Source organism: Mastomys coucha, unplaced genomic scaffold, assembly GCF_008632895.1.
Source record: "Mastomys coucha isolate ucsf_1 unplaced genomic scaffold, UCSF_Mcou_1 pScaffold23, whole genome shotgun sequence".
NCBI classification, from domain to species: Eukaryota; Metazoa; Chordata; class Mammalia; order Rodentia; family Muridae; genus Mastomys; species Mastomys coucha.
Window position 1 is genome coordinate 83,934,092 of NW_022196906.1, and position 15,837 is coordinate 83,949,928.

The 15,837-nt window shown below is 44.9% G+C and overlaps 1 protein-coding gene across 4 annotated transcripts in view; it reads left to right on the forward strand.

Moving 5' to 3' along the window:
• The window catches only part of Rasgrf1 (Ras protein specific guanine nucleotide releasing factor 1), a 119,237-nt gene that overhangs the window by 68,814 nt on the left and 34,586 nt on the right, over positions 1–15,837 (forward strand). For all 4 annotated transcript variants that reach the window (XR_004111462.1, XR_004111463.1, XR_004111464.1 and 1 more), the window contains 4 exons: positions 1,092–1,155; positions 1,962–2,092; positions 5,498–5,580; positions 14,869–15,117. Coding sequence is in view for 1 of the 4 variants with exons in the window: in XM_031343930.1 (XP_031199790.1) it covers positions 1,092–1,155; positions 1,962–2,092; positions 5,498–5,580; positions 14,869–15,117 (527 nt within the window). In the remaining 3 variants the exon portion in view is untranslated. The remainder of the gene's footprint in view (positions 1–1,091; positions 1,156–1,961; positions 2,093–5,497; positions 5,581–14,868; positions 15,118–15,837) is intronic.

Sequence of the window (15,837 nt, forward strand, 5' to 3'; positions counted from 1 at the left end):
AAAAAAGTGGGCAGCCTGCCCAGTATCTCATGTATAGATCAGTCACATAGCTAGGTCTACATTAACATCAGTCCTTGGAAAATAAACACTGTCTCCCAGTTGTGGGTCAGGAAGTCAGAAGCGGCTCACAAGAGGTCTTGGCTCAGGGTTCTAGTTTGCAATAGCAACGTTTGCCAGGTCACCGTGCTCCAAAAGCTTACCCAACCAAGGTGGTTCATTCACAGAACTGCTGGCTGGAGGCCTCAACTCCTCACCTCTCCCCACAGCATGGCACCCACTTCTCCTGGGACAGGTGATCCCAGAGAGAAGGAGAGAGCAGGCATGAGGCTGCAGTGCCCAGAACTGCACACCTTAGCTGCCATTTGGTTCTCTTCATTCATTGCTGGTCACAAGGCCTGGCCCACACCTAAGAGGAAAAGAATTATTCTTCTACTTTTGGGGGGTTGTGGGGGGGGGACATGTCAAAGCCTCTGTGGATAGGAGGACGGCCACCAGAGTCTATTCTCACTACTGTGTCAAAGTGAGAGGCCCAGCAAGTTCTTCCTGATAATAGTAAATGAGTTGTTGACCTGGGCCTGGGATGAGGCCCCTGAGGCTTTGTCTCAGGACCTCACCAACAGCTGACAGGGTGACTTGAACAAAGACTTAACCTCTCTGACTTCATTTCCTAATCTCTATAAAATTGAGTTAGCAATACGTATAATGGATCCATAAACCTGGCCTGTTTCACCATTGATAACATGAAGGAATTGACCAAGAATGGAGGATTTCAATTTTTTATAGATTTGGGGCTATGAAGTAATTCTCAGAGATGCTGATGGGGTGAGAGGAAGCCCAACCGGACAGATTCTGTCCACAGCTTGACCTCAGCCTTCTTTAGGGGTAGTCTACCTGAGAAAATCTCATTGCACCCACCTCAGTGGGCTTTGTAAAGGAAGCTAACGTCCTTTGCTTTGCAAAGCGAAATGCTCACTCAGCATAGGCGATATACGCGATGTCCGTGGGCATGTGGCTAGTTGGTGCTGAGGCCCTTCCAAGCCTGATCTTCTGTGGACTCCTGGTCTAAAGTGGTGCCTGCTGCTCTTTTTCAGAATGGAGTCATATCCCTAATCGACTGCACCTTACTGGATGAACCAGAAAACCCGGATGACGAAGGTCAGTGTCCAAGCTGCTATTTTGTTTGAACACTCACATGGATTCATGAAGGCATGTGCACGCACACTCATTCAACAAGGCTGGAGCTCAGGAAAAGCAAATGTTCAAATATGATGGCCCCTGACCCAGATACAAGAGAAAATCAAGAGAACAACCTAGACCAGTGGCTCTTACAATTGTGTGCCCCTAGAGTGGAGATTTTTGAGCTCAGTCTTTCCAATAAACAGCTCTCAAGAGTTCCAGGGCCTAGCATGTGTCATGCCCTGGATTTGATCCCCGGCACTGAAAAGAGCAAAGAAAAAGAGAGTTGGATATCAGTAATAAAATATCAGGGATTTACTTTCACATCAGGGAGCTGTAAACTAAGCTGAATGTTCAGCCCTGTCCAGAGGAGTTTCAGATGTCAATGGTACTTGTCCCGGGTGTTAAGCAAAGGGATGGGTTATAAGGCCCTATCTGATCCTGGCATAGCTACATCCCTGCTAATAGACTTAGCCAAATCCTGGCTCAGACCCCATTGGTGTAGTAAGGGCAGAGGGCATGTATACTACTTAGTGGTTCAGAATCTGAATCAAGAATCTGTGTACCTATAAACTACTCACACATGCCAGATTCTCAGTTTCTTCCTCTTTGAAATGATGACTCTCACTTCGCCAAAATGATAAAATGCTATTCTAAAAGGAGCAGCTAGTGGTCTGGTATCCCACCAGTGCCTCTACTGTTCTGAGTCAGGGACCAGAGAACCTTATCCAGCTCATAGACACACACACTCACTCTGCTAACTTCATATTTTGTCACTGGAAAAGGCAAAGGACAAGAGATAGAACACCTGGAGTTTAAGATCGTGGTGGAGCCAAAGGATTCCCCACCCTTCACCGTCATCCTGGTGGCCTCATCCCGGCAGGAGAAGGCAGCATGGACCAGTGACATCATCCAGGTGAGCAGCTTTACTCGTCCCTCAGAGCACATTGTCCAGAGCATATTTGGCCTGGTGAGGGATCTGGATGGTCAGAGCACAGCTGCATTGTTCTACTAGAAAAGACCAGAGCCCTTTGGGTCCGTGGAGGCTGACCCAGCCAATGAGGACCGTTTGCAGTGTGGTTTTAAATCCTTAAGACTGCCAGACTTTGCTCCCTGCTCCCCAGACCTGTGAATGGCAAAAGTGTCTGCATTCCAGTCTGATCTCTGGGTCCTAATATGCACATACACACGCATATACACACACACACACATATATGCACACACATACACACATACATATATACACACACATATACACATATATACACACATACACACATATACACACACATATACACACATACACATATACACATATACACACATACACACACATATACACACATACACATGTATACACACACACATACACACACATATATATACACACACATACACACACATACACACACATATACATACACATATACACACATACACACACCTACACACACATATACATACACATATACACATACACGCATACACATACATACACACATATACACACATACACACATATACACACACATACACACACATACACACACATATACACACATACACACACATACATACACATATACACACATACACACACATATACATACACATATATACATACACACACGCATACACACACACACGTATACGCACATACACACACATATACACACATACACACATATACACACACATACACATACACACACATACACACACACATACACACACATACACACATACATACACATATACACACATACACACATATACACACACATACACACATACACACACATACACACACATATACACACATACACACATATATACACACACATACACACACATATACAAACATACACACATACATACACATATACACACACATACACACATATACACACACATACACACACACATATACAAACATACACACATACATACACATATACACACACATACACACATATACACACACATACACACATACACACACATACACACATACACACACATATACACACATACACACATATATACACACACATACATACACACATACACACACATACACACATACACACATATACACATACATACACATACACATATATATACACACACATACACACACACACACACACACACACAATGTCTTGGCACTACCATCTATGGAGGTTAGATGTTGCAGAAGAGAGAGCTCCACAGTCCCAAGATATGTGGGCACCTACTTCAGTTAGTCAGGACAGCCTGCAGAGGTCCAAGACAGCATCCATGTGCTAGAGAAAGATGGAGTTTTGGCCTTTGTCTATTGCAAGCAGTAGAGTTGTTCCCCAGACTCTCTTTAACCATTAATCAGGAAACACTGGCTTCTCCTGAAAAGTCAGCAGCCCAAGGTATTGGGGCACTGGAAGTATACGAGGTGAGATCAGCAGCTCCTGGCTTGGGCTACAGAAGCTAAAGAGCAGTGTCACACCCCTCGAAGGCAAGAGCTAGGTCCGAGTTTCTGTCTGTGGCCATCCTCTCGGTAGAGCTGGGTGGGGGTTAGAGCAGCCGACAGCAGGAAGGACAGCTACGGTTGACTTTCCTCCCTGTGTCTTGGGGATTTGGAGAGGAGCCCTGTGCCTACAGGTCAGTGGAAGAGCCGGGTGCCCACTACAGCTAAAGGGCTTCCCTGCCTTCTTCCTTCTGTGTCCTGCTTCAAAGCAGGGTTCAATCTCCAACACTGAGTAAGAAGAAGAAAAACAAAAGTTGGAAGAAACTTCCAGATAAAGATTGATAGTAAAACACCAAGGATCTTTCCATATAGCGTAATTCTAAATTAAACTGAATACCCAGGCAGTCCATAAAGGCTGCAGAGATCAACATTGCTTGGTCCAGGGATATCAGCTCCTAGGCCTTCTGGCAACCCACCCCTCCTGAGTCCACAAGGGACCAACGCACAGTGGGATTATACATAGTGTCAATCTATTTTTTTGAGCTGTATGTAAAAAAATATCAAAAAACAAAAACAAAAACCAAACAGCATGTTTTAGAGAAAATGGAGAGAGATCAGAGCCAGCTGTTTCCTGTCTCCAGTTAGACACAGCTATCAAAGGCTGGCTGCTCACCTATAAGGATCCACAGGGATCTTTAGCAATGTGGTTGATGCTAGAGTATGGGCCACCCAGCCCTTTCCCTTCAAGAGCCATCCTGGCAGCTTACAGGGGTCCTCTGCAGTCTCCATAGCACTCTGACTGGAGTGGCTGGTAGAATGAGCTCAAAAGAGAGTCACAGAGTGGTTGGTGGAGAATTTAGGCTGGGAAAGGCAAGTGACAGGAACCTTTCCCTGTACGTCACTTCCTCTACTGGCCTGGCTTTTACTTGGGGACTAGGCCTGGGGCACTGACCACCCACTGTGGCAGTTGGCCCTTAGTACTGACCTCTACTAACGTACAACCTCAAGGCCATAGACTCCGTGATATGCATAGAGCTCCCCACAACTTCAATTTAGGAGGGACCCCTTCACAGCAGAAATGCTAAGCCCAAGGCAGAGGGCCAGGAGGTAGGAGGAGGCAGCCCCTCCCTCCCCCTCCCCCAGGATTAATTTTCTGCGCTTGGTTGGTTTTTGTTTTTGTTTGAAGGCAGCCTTACTATGCAGCCAAGGCTTGTCTCAAGCTTGTGGTCTTCCCGAGTCAACCTCTTAAGTGCACAGAGCCCTTCACTGGGCAGAAAAAGGTGAATCTTTCAGAGCTGTTTTGGAAGCTTCTTATTCAAAGCAGAATTGGACTTTTGGAGTTTTTCAGAGACTGGATAAACATCCCACCATCCTCCCTGCTGCCAGCCTGCATCAAGCCCCTTCACTTCCCACAACACTCCTCACCTATAGACTGGAAATGTAGGAACCACCTCCAGTCTTGGGGGCACTGGCACCGGGGTGGGTCACAGGACACATGGACTCTATACTCTCTGCTGCAGAAGCTCACTAGGCAGCTTCCCAGAGAGCCCAGATCCCTGTGGGGCAACTTCAGCCTTGACACTGGCTTCAAAGGGTGCAGCAGACTGGCCACAGGTCTGACGCATCTGCCCGACAAACACCCTGGTAAAGCGTTGCCATTAAACCCATCTGCACAGAAAAGGAAACAGACTCAGGAAGGCAATGTCAGTCCCCCAAGGTCACTCGACTTCCAAAATTTGAATGATGCTGTGTTGGCCTTGCCCTTTCTTAGTGCCCTTGAAGCCTGAGCACCCTGTGATCAGGCGTGGAGGGCTTCAGGTGGGTCTGGGTTCCTGTATGGAGAATGGGTTCTGAGCCTAGGGTCCTCTCTGTTTCCAGTGCGTGGATAATATCCGCTGCAATGGGCTCATGATGAATGCCTTTGAAGAAAATTCCAAGGTCACCGTGCCTCAGATGATCAAGTAAGTGCTTTTAACTTGTCTGCACTCTGCTCAGACACACTAAGACTTGGATGGGACCAGTCTCTGGAACTGGGAATATGCTGGGGTTTGTGATGGAGTTCATTTCGTGTTTTGGGTGGATGTCTGTTTGAATGGGTTCTTTGATGTTGCTTTTACACATGTTGAGGTTTGTGGGGGGAGTTGTTATTGTCATTAGTAGTGGTGGTGGGTTTTGTTTGTTTTGTTTTGTTTTGTTATATCTAAAGCATGCCAGACTCCCTTTGTTCACACTTGCCACCAGGATAAAGGCAAGCACCTGATAAGCCTACTGTGTGCTGCTCTTACATATATTCACAGTGAAAAGTCACTCTGCACACTTAGAAATTAATGAAGGAAAAACTCTTTAATAATAGCATGTTAACTAGTTCTGCTAATACACAAGCTTTCAACACAATTTACCAGCCTGTATACGCCTTTGGCTTATTAATTCCAAATACACTATCATTCTTAAACTTCTTTAGGTCCCTATTGCAGAGTTATACTTGGAACAATTTAAACAGAGACAGGAGACTACAAATCTGGCCATTTGGGCAGATGGGAGATTAACACAGAGAAGATATTGCCATAGTTATTTCTCAAATACACTAGTGTTGTTCCCTTTGAATAGTTGTTACCTGGGGCTATCTTGCCCACCTGGCAGAACTATGTTTTATGGTGTACCAGGTCTTGGTGACAGTGGTCACCCTAAGCTGACCCTTGAGTTGCCTCTTAGAAACATGGTCTTTGATATGGGAATGTGCCTAATGGCTAGTTGTAAGTTGAGGGTATGTGGTGGTTTGAATATGCTTGGCCCAGGGAGTGCCACTATTTGAAGGTGTGGCCTTGATGAGGTGGGTGTGGCCTTATTGTAGGAAGTGTGTCACTGTGGGTGTGGGCTTTAAGACCCTCATCCTAGCTGCCTGGAAGCCAGCACCAATTAAATATTGTCCTTGTAAGATTTGCCTTGGTCATAGTGTCTGTTCACAGCAGTAAAACCCTAAGACAGAAGTCGGGACCAGGATCTGGGATATTATTGTGATAGGCTTGACCATGTTTTTGTTTGGAAGAATGTGGATTTGGAGACTTTGGATTTGGAAGGCAGAGGAATGCTTTAAGCAGGGCTTAATGGGCTATTCTAGTAGGACTATGAAAGACTTTGTTACTGAGAGTAATTTGAACTGTGCAGACCTGACCCAAGTGGTTTTAGTGGCAAAGAATTACAGTGGGTGGCCTAGAGACTGATTTTGTGGTATTTTGGTGAAGAATGTGTCTACTTTTTGCCCTTTTCTGAGGCTAAGGTAAAGAGATTTACATTAATTCCATTGACTAAGGAAGTCTCAAGAAAGCCCAGCAGAGATTTTGTTCTCTGGTTTAGTCTTATGAAAAGAGCCCTTTAATGAAAAGGAGCAAGCTGAGAAAGGAAAAAAAATATATAAAATGTATGGTTCACAATAATATGGGGGCACCATGAAGTGAAATGGAGCTGAATCCTATGTTCAAGGAAATAAACAGATTAAGGGAGTAGTGCTCTTGGACAAAATCCCATCTAGCTAAACTTAGGTCCAAGCATGGTGGTACACACCTTTAATCCCAGGAGACAGAAGCAAGCAGATAGATGAGTTCAAGGGGAACCTGGTGTAGAGCAAGTTCTAAGTAAAGAAAAGCTCAAATCCAGGTGTGGTGGTGCATGCTTTAAACCTAGCACTCAGGAGAGAAAACCATGCAGATCTCTGAATTCAAGGTCAATCTATAGAACAAATTCCAGGACAGCCATTCTTAGGCACTGAAGGAGTTGGAAACCAGAAAACTATTGATAATAGTTTAAGAACTAGTAATAGTTCAGAATAGTAATAGAACAAGGGGGCTATGTTCCAGCCCCAGCAAACAACAGAACTTGGCAGCTTCAGCCACATTGTTCTAGCTTTAGAGTCAAGAATAGAAGGGACTACTGGGACAATTGATGCTGGTTAGCTGGAGCTAAGAAATTAACAGTGATTAAGAAGAGACCAACATCATTAAGGTGAAATCTGGGAAGTGTTTTCTGAGAGCACAAAGGAGCTATGTTCCAGACATAGCCAAGGTTGTATCTCATGCTGCACCTGGACTTGGTAATGTGTAAGAATCACCCAGGTGGTGCTGGTTTTGAAGGCATGAAGGGATCATGAAGAGCAGTTGAAGCTTAGCACTGTGAGAGGCTAGGAAAGGTCATTGGTGCAGGTGCAGCCTCAGTTGCAGTTGACAGCCCAGGACTGAAAGTGTCATACAAAGAAGTTGAGGCTTCATACCATGAAGAGAGCCTATGAGAGGTTATTGGTGGATCCCAGTTGCAGCAGAAGACCCCAGTGTATTGCAGATGCCAGTACCATAGGATGATCACCAAGAACTTGTAGTAAACTTCTTTGACAGATCACGAGCAACAGTGTAGTGGAATCAACCAGAGCCCAGAGTGCTACAGAGGGCAGAGCTGGAGAAGTGACACCAGTCATGTGTAGATATCAGACATTGGAACAAGACGTAACATTGACGTTGCCTTGGAGACCCCACAATGTGGGAGATGCTAGAGCCATAGAATAGATAGAAAGATGCTAACAGGGAGGGAAATCAATCCTCCCTGTTGGAATTAGAAAAAGAAATTTGTTGCAGCCAACAAAGATAAAAAAGAGTTGGAGAGCTGAAGACTGCTTTGGCATCAGACATGGATTTGCAGAGTGTGGAATTTGCCCAGCTGGTTTCCTGTCTTGTTTTTGTGATTGGATGAATCTCAGAAGAGACTTTGAACTTTGAACTTTTGACTTTTAACATTATTGAGCCTGCTATAGACTATGGGACTTTTGAAATTGGACGAAATGTATTTTGTATTATGCTATATTTATGTATGACCCCTGTAGACTCATGTGTTTGAACAAGTTAATGGTGGCCAGGAAGTGGAATGTAGTGATTTGAATATGCTTTGCCCAGGGAGTGGTGCTATTTGGAAGTGTGGCCTTCTTAGAGGAAGTGTGTCACTGTGGGTGTGGGTTTTAAGACCTTTGTCCCAGCTGCCTGGCAGCCAGTCTTCACCTAGTAGCCTTCAGATGAAGATGTAGAACTTTCAGCTTCTCCTGTACCATGCCTTCCTGGGTGCTGCCACACTCCCACCCTGTTAATAATGGACTGAACCTCTGAACCTGTAAGCTAGCCCTAATTAAATGTTGTCCTTATAAGAGCTGCTTTGGGATGGAGAGATGGCTCAGCAGTTAAGAGCACTGACTGCTCTTCCAAAGGTCCTGAGTTCAAATCCCAGCAACCATATGGTGGCTCACAACTATCTGTAATGAGATCTGATGCCGTCTTCTGGGTGTGTCTGAAGACAGCTACAGTGTACTTATGTATAATAATAAATAAATCTTTAAAAAACAACAACAACAACAACAAAGAGTTGCTTTGGTCATGGTGCCTGTTCACAGCAATAAAACCCTAAGACAGGGTGTCTTCTTTGCCATGGGAATGGAGGGCAATCCTGGTGAACAAACCTTGACAGATGTTTTCCCATCATGCTAAACTTGAACTATCTCTAGCAAGCCTGGTTAGTATAGCACTTACCTTTGGAGTGTTTCATGAGGTACTGCTCCCTTAGTTAGCTAAATTTTACTTTATGTGACTTAATGTCTCCTAAGAAAGTTTAATTAGTAAATCCTTTATAACATCAATTTTATTACTTCAAGTTTCTCCTGTATCACTAGGGGTCAGCAGAGACAGCTTCAGGTGCACCAAGTCCCTTAAACTTTGACAGTGTTCAGGTGTCATTCTCCTCTCCTCCACATCACTGACCACACAGTGGTGGTGGCAATGGGGGCCATAGGAAGAGCTATTCAATGAATCAAAGATACACAATGAAATGCCACTATGGACAGTAGAGTGGGTGCCATAAGACAGTTTATATGGCACTAGGATGATACATAGGGACTAACTCACTTGGCACAGCTGAGCAAGGCTTCCTTGAAAAGGGAACACAGAACTAGTATCTAAGGCCAGTTGCAGTTTGCTAAAATAGAAAGGCATCCTGGGCATGTGTGAGTGTTTGCTCAGAGTCAGGACAGTGCTGTGTTTGAGAAATGATGAATAGTCCCATGGGCTTGCAGAGTTATGGGCATAGAGTGCCGTGTAGGCTGTGACCCAGTGAACTGTGGTCTCCGGGTACCTGATCAGACCAATTATCCCTTAGACCTTGGAGCAGACAGGCTTACTGACCAAATTAAGATGTTTCACCAGAGTGTTTGGTGAGTCCATTTGAAACTTGGGGTTAGAAGCAAGTTTAGGAGTAGAGAAATGGAACAGTATGTTAGGATGGCTTATAGTCAGTGTCCTGAGTCCCAGTTACACAGTGCTCTCCTGCCCTGCCTTCTCCCCTCCCCCCATGTTGTGCCAATCTTCCTAGCTGCATAGGCCAGAGTGAAAGTTAGATGAACCAGCCCAAACTATAAAAAGTACTTAGGTCTGCGGTACATACACACTCGCCCTCTCTGAGATGGAAAAAGGCACACATGCTTGACCCTAGCTGAGCATGTCAGTTGGCCTAACCAGTCACTGTGATATTATCTGCATGTATGTTTCATCAGTGGATGTCTTGCTCAAAACTTTGTAAATATTGAACATCCTATGTGCCTCGTGTATATTAAGGGCACCATGAATATTTGGTACCCATGTAGTCTGTGGATCTTTCCCCTCATTCAACATACAGATGCTGTAGTTTGTGTGTCTGTATGCTATGTCTCACAAGCTATTCCTATACTTAATTTCACTTCTCATTTCTCTGAGCTTTTAATAGCCCAGTCAGACCTTATTAACTAACACAGCAATCTACACCATGTGGTGAAAGATGGGGCGGGTGAGACATGTGGGATTCAGTTAACAATGTTGTGTCTGGCAAGCTGTTGGGTTTTATTCTGCAAGTGGTAGGGTTGTACCCAAAGGGTATCAGCCCCACACCATTGGTGACCACTCTGAGAGAGCCCTAGGGAGCATTGGTATCAGCTGAAAAATGGTAAGGGGTGGAGCTGTGGACTTGGCCAGCAGGTTTCTAAAATGTTCCTTGTCCCTACAGGGACACTGCTTTAGATGAAGGCCTTACCTGTGTTTCTGAGATGATCTCTTTTGAGATGTCAAATCTTTCTGTAGGCCCTGTGGTTTATTCTACAAACTTTGGGTTGGGCCCATATCTTAGTCAGGGTTTATATTCCTGCACAAAACATCATGACCAAGATGCAAGTTGGGGAAGGTGGGGGGAAGGGTTTATTCAGCTTACACTTCCACATTGCTGTTCATCACCAGAGGAAGTCAGGAAGACAGGGCAGGAGCTTGGAGGCAGGAGCTGATGGAGGGGTCCTGCTTACCGGATTGCTTCCCCTGGCTTGCTCAGCTTGATTTCTTATAGAACCCAGAACTACCAGGCAAGTGATGGACACTCTCGCCATTGATTACTAATTGAGAAAATGCCTTACAGCTGGATCTTATGGAGGCATTTCCTCAAGCAAGGCTCCTTTCTCTGTGATAACTCCAGCTTGTGTCAAGCTGGCATACAAAACCAGCCAGTCCAGCCCACTTATCCAACTTCCTCTCTGGTCTGTGCAGCAGGGATGACTGATGCAGCTAGGAAGAAGCAAGGCAGGGGGCCAAGATTCAGATAATAAGGAACTGTCACTTGTCCACACACAACCCTAATCTGCTGCTCCATTTCTCTACCTCCTGCATTCACCCTCCTGCTCCTTGGAGGCTCTGGGGAAAATATCAATACTTATTGATATTTCAAATCCCAATGTATCTAGAGAAAGTACTTGGGAGTTGAACATAAGGCTTCACACATGTTTGGCAAGTGTTCTGCCACTCAGCTGAACCACCAACCCCACCCCCAACACACACCAAAAAACGCCTTAGAAGTAGTACAGTACAGATGGGAAAGTCCATTTGCTCAGATCCTCAGAGCTCTGTCTGTACCCTTGAGTGGGAGACACCTTCTGCAGAGCCAGGGAATTCAGAGCCACTTACAGCTCTCTGTGTTCCATGTACCGTGCTAGGCATCTCAAACTGGTTCACTTCATTCCACTCTCAAGAAAGTTCTCTAAAGGGCATTATTTCCAGGTCACAGATGAGGAGACTAAGAATAGAAGACTAGGTATTGTCCAGGAAACAAGGATAGAGCTGGCATCAAGGGGTGTCCTCCACATTTGTGATTTAAATATAAAATACCCCCCCAACTAGTTCATGTGTTCCAATACTTAGTACCCCACCGCTGACACTATTCTGGGAAGCTGTGGAGGCTTTAGAAGGCTGAGCCCAGTTGGAGGAAGTGAATCTCTAGAGGGCAAAAGGGCTTGAGAGTTATAACCATACCCTGCTTCTGGATTCATCAAGATGTAAGCTAGCCACATCATGCCCATGGCACTGCCTGGCCACTGCCCTGTGGTGGACTGCCTGAAAAACCTTCCTCTCTGAAGTTACTCCTGTCCGGTGTTCTGTCAGGGCCATGAGAAAAGTAACCATTACAGGCGTAAACCTGGTCTCTACTCAGTAGTCAGGACATTCTAGACTGTTTCCTTAGGTGGTTTTTGCACTGGGGGGGGGGGGGGTTCATTATGATAAAAATTTCAAGCTTATTCTTTTGATAAGAGCATATATTTATTTGTTGATTTATGTGCTCTGCTGGTAACATCTGATCAGAAACACAAAAGGTCCAAGATAGCTAGTATCTGCAAGTAAAAACAAGTAGAAAGATAGAGTCATCAGTGTACAAGGAATACAGGCCAACACAAGGAAGGGAGGAAATCAAGGGAACCCTGCCTTTCACTCTGAGACTTTCAGTTGTCAAAGATAAAAAAGGCAAAACATGATTACAAAGATTTACAATGTCCAGCAAACAAAACAACAAGACACACTTCAGAGTCATTGCTAAAGCTTAATTATAATTATACCCCAAGCTATTGCCATTAACTGAGTCTGCCATTAACTGGCTCAGCTGCCAGTTAGGACTGCATGATAGAATGGCTTCGGGGGCTGTTGATTCCCATCAAGCCCAGAAGACACTATTAATCTTGAGTTCACAGTTTAGATACTGAGCTCCACCTTCAGTTCCTTAGACCCCTGTGACCTGGGTAACTGACTCCTCTCCTCACATCCTGACAGCCCAGGGAAGAGTGAGACGTGATGGTAGATCCAGTTTTAGAACATTTTAGAAAAGACCATGGGTAGGTCTTGCTTGGGACAGGGTCCTACCCTTGCAATGATCACCTTAGCAAGAAGAAGAGACTTCAGTAAGTCCTTCAGTAAAACTTCGGAGTGAACTGACAGGCCCTGAGGTCTTCTTTTCCTATGAGAGAGTTAAAGCCGATCCCATCCACTGCCAAGTAAAGGCTTGTCCTGATGCTCAAGGAGTAGCCAAGATCAAGAGCAGAGTGACCTATGCTACAAACACTAGGGAGATAGAAGAAAATAAACCCATGAGCTGCCCATCTATGTTGGCGAGCAAGTTAGAAGTTTATGATGAGAGGCTTTGCAAAGCCAGTTTTCTCAATATTAGCTTCTGGAAGCTATCAGAAGAGAGTCTCACTAGGGCTGTGGCCAACTGCATTGATGACTTTCTAAGCCAAGAGATTTTAAAATGAGGGCTGGCATACAACTGTCATCCCAGCACTTGAGACAGAAGAATTTTAGACTCTACCCAAACCTGGACTCCACATGGCAACACTGCTGAAAACTAGAAAGGAAAGAGAGAAAATATGTGGGGGTGGGGGAGTCAATCTAATTCAGTTATTTGTTATATTGAGGGGCTTAAGTCCTTGTGTGGTTCTCAATTTGAGACTGTCACCAAGGACTTACAGTGAGTATGTTCTAGATCCTGGTTGGGAGATATCTTTCTAGACAGGTTTTGTAGTTCTTCCATTGACCATCCCAGGGGTATCCCATCTGTGTCGTCACTTTGTGCTCTTAGTCTGAAGAGCATGGATTACAACAGTAGCATATTGTACTTCAAGACCATGATAAGAGCTAGAGCCAGAACCACATCACCACATCAGAAAGATGTCCCTTCTACTGGAAGTTTTCCCTTCCATGTCCTTCTCTGAAAGTTGTACCCTTCATGGATTCCAAATTGACATGGTGATGTCACCCAGCTTTCTACACAGCAGGTCAAGCTCCTGTGAAAACCCCAAAACCAGTTTCTGAAATCCAGACACACCTCAGGGTAGCAAGACAGAAAAGCTGGTTTCCTATTTTCTCTTCTCTCAGAATTTCCCTTGAATCTTTTCAAAACCCCTACACTGTATTACTTTAAAAAAAAAAAAAAAAAAAAGATAAGGTTTCACTATGTTGCTCTGGCTGGTCTAGAACTTAATATGTCAACCAAGCCAGCCTTGAATTCACAGAGATTTGCCTCACTCTGCCACCCAAGTGCTGAGATGAAAGATACATACCATCACACCTGTTCCTACTTATTTTTTTTTAATTGCATGGCATAAATGTCTCTACTTTAAAAGTACAAGTCAGTAGGTTTCAGTACACTATGTTGTACAGCTAACACCAGCATCTACTTCTAAAATACTTTCATTATTCCCCACCCCCACCAAAAAAAAAAGATGATATGCATATAAATAGTCAGTGCCATTGCCTGTACCCAACACCTGGCATCCACCAGGTTACTTCCTGTTATTGGGGTTTGTCTGTTCTGGGCTCTCCTGTAAATGGAGCCATAGAGTGTATGGCCTGTTTCACTTAGCGTGTCTTCAGGGCTTATCCATGCCGTAGCATGTGTCAGTACTCCATTTCTTTTCATGACTGAGTAACATCCCACTATACTTTATTTGACCATCATCTGCTGATAGACATTTGTGAGTTCTTTCCACTTTCCTCTATTATGGACATTGCCAATGGAAATGGAAATGTGCAGATTTTTGTGTGAATACAATTCTCACATGTCTTGGGAGTTTGGAAGCAAGTTGTTTGATGTTTTTTTTTGTATTTTTCCAACACTGAAGAATTTTAGGATCTTGGGGAAAGGAGTTATAGCTCTTTCTTGGTGTTATCCTTCTGAAGTTTCCAGAAAAGCTGTTCTTGCCTCTGTGTTGTGGCAGGGTTGACAAGATGGCCTGGTGGTAGCCTCACCCCTGACCTGGTGAAGAGACACCTTAGACATTCATCACCATTTCCTCCTCCCTCAGTGTTCAGGCTCAGTGTCTCCTTATGTCATTGTGATGTTCATATCTGCACATATGTCACCTCTCCTTGCTCTCCTCTTTACAGGTCTGATGCTTCCTTATATTGTGATGATGTTGACATTCGCTTCAGCAAGACCATGAATTCTTGCAAAGTGCTTCAGATCCGCTATGCCAGCGTGGATCGCCTGCTGGAGCGCCTGACTGATCTTCGCTTCCTGAGTATTGACTTTCTCAACACTTTCCTGCACTCCTATCGTGTCTTCACCACTGCTATGGTGGTCCTAGACAAGCTGATCAACATCTACAGAAAACCCATGAGTGCGATTCCTGCCAGGTATATGCATGCCTTTTACCATCACCACCTACCAGAATCCCTGAACTCTGACATGATGGTTTAGTGTGTAAAGGCACCTGCTACCAAGCCTGATAACCTAATCTCAACCCCTGGACTCTACATGGTGGGAGGAGAGGACCCACTCCTGCAAGCTGTCTTCTGACATCTACACTCAGTCTATCACACACACGTACACACACACACACACACACACACGTACACACACACGCGCGCACACACACACACACACACACACACAAAGACTCCCATCATCACTACTTCTGCATTGGAACCATGCACCCCCCTCCTGAACCCCACAGATTTATCAGCCAATGAGGTCTCTGGAAAAGAGGCTGTCCCAGAAGTAGGAGTGCTAAAGGCACATATCATTCCAAGATCAGAGAGGGAGTATATTTCAAGACTGATTTGTTTGTTTGTTTGTTTCCCAGAGGAAACTTGGCCTAGTGGTATGAGTCTATAATCCCACAGCTCTGGAGCTATGAGTGTGAGGAGCAGAAGCACAAAGTCATCTTCAGCTATGCCTGTTAGAGGTCTTCTTGGGAAGACTATATTCTTATAGGGAGGGATGGCTTTGCTCTACCTCTCTGCCCCAAAGTCCCTCAAGGCCTAGCCACCCATGCTGCTGATCTAAGCTGCTGCTGCTGCTGCTGCTGCTGCTGCTGCTGCTGCTGCTGCTGCTGCTGCTGCTGCTACTGCTAC